At 33.4% G+C, this 5,212-nt stretch overlaps 1 protein-coding gene across 1 annotated transcript; it reads left to right on the top strand.

The window, feature by feature from the left end:
• Positions 1-1,766: 1,766 nt before the first annotated feature.
• ccdc166 (coiled-coil domain containing 166) lies at positions 1,767-4,930 on the top strand. Its single transcript, XM_073836643.1, has 7 exons — positions 1,767-1,873; positions 1,961-2,014; positions 2,425-2,479; positions 2,564-2,708; positions 2,887-2,966; positions 4,365-4,541; positions 4,637-4,930. Exons 1-7 carry the CDS (start codon positions 1,767-1,769, stop codon positions 4,895-4,897), a joined length of 879 nt encoding a protein of 292 aa, XP_073692744.1. The 3' UTR covers positions 4,898-4,930.
• Positions 4,931-5,212: the final 282 nt, after the last annotated feature.

Here is a 5,212-nt window from a genome sequence, read left to right as displayed (position 1 = left end):
TCTGCCTCCTTCTGTCTATTCGCTCAATGCACTCTACGCAATGTTGCCAGATCTCGCAAGACATACAAGCAACCTGGTTCGATTATAAAAAGAAAAGAGAAAACAATCCAAAATAACAAGAAGTACCCTACTTAATTTCACTTAAAATTAATCATAGAAAACATTAAAACACTGGTTAAGTAAAATCGATTTACCAAAGTTTTTTGGTCACCAAGCCTGCATTTATTTGATCTGAAATACAGCGAAAACAGTAATATTGTGGAATGTTTATTATTTAAAATAACTACTTTATATTTAAATATATTTTAATATGTAATTTATTCCTGTGTTCAAACTTACATTTTCAGTATCATTACTCCAGTGTTCAGTGTCACTTGATCCTCCAGAAATCATTCTAATATACTGATTTGCTGTTCAAGAAACATTTTTATTATTATTATCAATATTTAAAACAGTTGAGTACATTTTCTCAAGATTTATTGATGAATAAAAAGATCCAAAGATCTGCATTTATCTGAAATAAAAAGCTTTTGTAACATTATACACTTATACCATTTAAAAGCTTGGAGTCAATATATATTTTAACATTTAGAAATTATGCTTATGCAAAGATGCTTTAAATTAATTGAAAGTGATGATAAAGACATTTATAATGTTACAAAAGATTTCTATTTCAGATACCTTCTGTTCCTCTGAAAAAAATCTACTCAGCTGTTTTTAACACAATAATAAATGTGTTTTGAGGAGGAAATCAGAATATTAGAATGATTTCTGAAGAATTTGCTTTGAAGAAACAGCTTTGAAATCACAGGAATAAATTAGCTACATTTTAAAATATATTAAAATAGAAAACTGTTATTTTAAATAGTAAACATATTTCTGTTTTGCTACTTTGGATCAAAGAAATGCAGGCTTGGTGAGCAGAAGAGACTACTTAAAAAAATAAAAAATCTTACTCTATAAAAAATTTTAACTGGTAGGCTAGTGTACATTATTATACAAAAATACTTAAAATATTTCACATAACTGTCTCAGTCTCCCTGTTTGTAGAGCGAGGCCTAAAGTGTAAATAGTGGTTGATCATAATGACATTTAACTATTTCATCAACGTTTTATTGTTTTAAGGCCCATTCACACCAAGAACAATACCTGTAAGGACAACTATAAAAATAAGGATAACTATAACATCCACATCAACAGATGATAACATTCTGTTTTAAAAGAGTTGCAGTTATGTGATTTGCTACTTTACTGTGGAAAAATAAATAATAATAAAATAATTCTGAAGTAATTCCACATTTCCCACATTATTTAAAAAATGAGTCCAATAAGTCCAACAAACCTTGCATTATTACATTATTATAAGACTTTATGAAAAAATAGGCTATATTAGCTTATAATATGCGGACATGGCAACACTGCCTCCAGTAGAGCATGTGGCGCCATCTTGCGGCCAGCGTGTATCATGTCAACACACAACACATTTCAAACACTGCTGTTCACAATTGTTTTTTCCAAAACAACATTGAATTAGGCCTGATTATGAATCGTGTACGCTTTGAATTACAAAATAAATTATCAAAACAAACTTTTATACATAATATGCTGTGAATCTGGCTCCTACTGCGAATGTTATTTGTGGTTGTCTTGGTTACACTGTGCAACCAACTGTGCGAGTGGAAAAAATTAACTAGACTGATTCGGTAGGCTTTTGTCGTTATAAGTGTACTCTATGCGAGTTAACAGTTTGTCTAGGTGGTTTTAGGATGTCGTCAAAGAAGAAAAACGAGTCAGCGAGCCAGCAGGACGCAGGTGTCTCGGCTGAGAGCGCTGAAGAGGATGAATCGCAGAGACAGATGGTGTTACACAGGGAGTGAGTTGTCTGTTGAGATGCAAAGAACATTTTGAATAACTTTGATGTAGTTCGTCAACCTAGTTAATATCGATTTGCAACCCACAGATATGAGACTCTAACGGAGAACCTAAGCACAATGAAGAGGAGAGTTGAACAACTGTATCCTTTTGTGCAAACAAAAGCACCATTCCTTGCTGAAACCAGGCTGAAGTGGTTAGCTTTTCCTGATCCGACCTGTCAAGTCTGGTTTTATGCTTTTAGAGTAGTTTATAGCATTTAGCAAAACCACCTAATGTTAGAAAAGCTTAAACCTGCTAAGATCAGCAAACCATTTTAAACTATTAATGCAACTGTATGTAGTTTTGTGGGAACGAAACAGAAGCCATTCACCCTTTTAGAAGTCAGTGTACCATCATACCATTTCAAGGCCATGTAAAACAGTGTTTACTGTTATTTGAAGATTGCACATGTGCATGGAAAAAACACGGGAAAAGAATGGAAAGGAACCTCTTCATATCTTTTGACCACTTTTATGTTAGTGTTTGACAGTTTAACACAATTAACTCCAGACGAAAAGAAAATGAGTTTCTTCAGAAGGAGATAGCTCAGAGCCGTATGGAAAGTGTAAGTTTTCATAAATTAACACAGATCTACATAATTCCTTTAATGTATAGACACACAATCATGTTTATTCTATGTGCTGTGCAGAAAGAGTACATGTCATATATGTCTGAAAGAGCTGAGAAGAGACAGAATGCAATAGTGACTTTGAGTGATCAGAGCCAAAAGAAACTTGAGGAGCTGCAGGGACAGAGACAGAGCATGCAGGATAAACATGAGGAGCAGACCAATGGTAAGACAAATGTGTATGCAGCTGTACAGGAAATGAAGGATAAATGTGTGACTGAAGATAGTTTGTCATATCCTGCATTACAAATCAGTTCATAAACCGCAGGTGCAATCAGTACTTGGTTAGATGCTATTGAAATATCAAATGTTGCACTTCAAATGTGTGTTGTTTGTGTTTTCAGAATTGCAGATGGAGATCCTGCAGATGGAAAATCAGCTGGCCCGGCTAAATAGTGAAATTGCCGACCTGATAGAAGTTAAGGTAGCAGGATCTCTTTCCTTATTCCTTTGTGTGTTTGTTATATAAAATATAATTTACTTCTGTAATGCAAAGCTGAATTTTCAACATCATTACTCCAGTCTTTAGTATCACATGAAATTTCAGAAGTTAATCTAATATGCTGATAAATGTTGGTAACAGTTTTTTGGAACCTGTGATACTTTTTTCTCAGGATTCTTTGATGAATAAAAAGTTAAAAAGAACAGCATTTATTAAAAATAAACAAATATTTTCTAACAATATAAGACTTTACTATCACTTAATTTAACAGTGCTGAAATATGCTAAATAAAAGTATAAAGCAATTTTCAAAGAAAGAAAGAAAGAAATTACTGACCCCAAACTTTGAACAGTGGTGTATATTGTTACTAAAGACTTCTATTTTAAATAAATGCTGTTCTTTTTAATGTTTCACTCATCAAAGAATCCTGAAAAAAGTATCAATGGTTCTAAATAATATTACGCAGCACAACTGTTTCTAACATTGATTATAAATCAGCACATTACAATGATTTCTGAAGGATCTTTTGACACTGAAGACTGGAGTAATGATGTTAAAAATTCAGCTTTGCATCACATGAATAAATTCTATTTTAAAGTATATTAAAATAGAAAACCACTTTTTTAAATTGCAATAATATTTCACAATATTACTGCTTTTTCTGTATTTTTAATCAAATTAACGCAGCCTTGATGAGCAGAAAAGTTTTCTTTAAAAAAAAAACATTAAAAATCATACTGATCCCAAACAAATAAGTGGAAACTTGTGTCAGCATTTTCATTATTTTTTTCATCAAATTTACATCATTTTTTAGTGGAATGATTTTTTTTACATACAGTTGAGGTTAAAAGTTTACGTACACCTAGCCGAATCAGCAAAATGTTAATTATTTTACCGAAATAAGAGGGATCATACAAAATGAGTCCCTCAGTTGTCCTCGGTGTGAAAAGGCAGATCTCAAAATCATAGTGGTTCAAATACACAAAAATGCTGGAAAAAAACTAAAACAAATGGAAACTCAAGGATTTTTTTTGAAAAACAGTGGGCAGTTTAACTGTTCAGCACAAACAAGGGACTCGTGAACAACTATCAGTAAACAAAAAAACACAGCTGTGGATCATTCAGGTAACAACACAGTATTAAGAATCAAGTGTATGTAAACTTTTTAAGAGGGTCGCTTTTATAAATTCAACTATTATTCTCTCTTGTGGACTATATGTAATTGTCTTTTTTGTGAAATATCTTATTCAGGTCAGTACTAAATAAAAATAACATCTATTTTGTATGATCCCTCTTATTTTTAACATTTTTGCAGATTCTACAAGGCGTATGTAAACTTTTGACCTGAGCTGTATGTATTTACTTGTATTTGTGCCGTAGACTCTACAGCAGCAGCAATCATGTCGTATTGCTGAGCTGGAGGAGGAGTTGTCTACCATGCAATGTCATCATTCAGAGTCTCTGGTGGCTCAGAAGGCTGACTTCATTGAAAAGAAGAAGAGCTTTGAGCAACAGGCAGAATACACTGTGCAAGCTCTCACTATCTCAGCCAAAAAGGTGAGTGAATGCTGTTGTAAATTCAGTCATTATTATTGTATAGTCACATCACCATGAGTTACCAGGTCAGGATGTTTTCTTTCACTTTTTCCCAGGAGGCATCTCGCTCGCTGATGTCCTATAGGAATAGGATGTTTGAGGAGAAAAAAAGCATGCATGAGGAGTGTAAAAACGTCTTACAAAGAACTCAGGCTCTACAAAAACAAAAGGTCACTCTACAAAATCATCGACAGCAACTGCTGCTGGAGCAAAAGTGTATGCAGAAGATTCATACCCAGTGGATTTCCCCACGTTCAAAATACACAACACCAGCCAATGCCAACAACAATGAACACCCGCAGAGCAACCACCAATAACTAAAGCCAGTTCAGATACAACAGTTGTTTTCAATAAACACATGAAGCCTATTGTGTAGACTTAAGAAAATTATTTGCTCAAGTGGAAAAAAGCTTTGTTTATTGACTTCTTTACTATATCAGCAGGTTAAGATACAGAAAGAGCAACAGCTGGTCCAGTATTTTGAAAATGAATATGTCAGAAATCAATCAGTCAAATTAGTCAAGCCCAAAATTATTCATACCCCTGGCAAATTCTGACTTAAAGTTACTTTTATTCAACCAGCAAGCTTTTTTTTTTTGACCGGAAATGACACAGGCTTCTCCCAAAAGATA

Source organism: Garra rufa, chromosome 3 (assembly GCF_049309525.1).
Source record: "Garra rufa chromosome 3, GarRuf1.0, whole genome shotgun sequence".
NCBI lineage: Eukaryota > Metazoa > Chordata > Actinopteri > Cypriniformes > Cyprinidae > Garra > Garra rufa.
The sequence above is the reverse complement of the archived record's forward strand: the minus strand, read 5'-3'. Positions and strand labels throughout refer to the sequence as shown.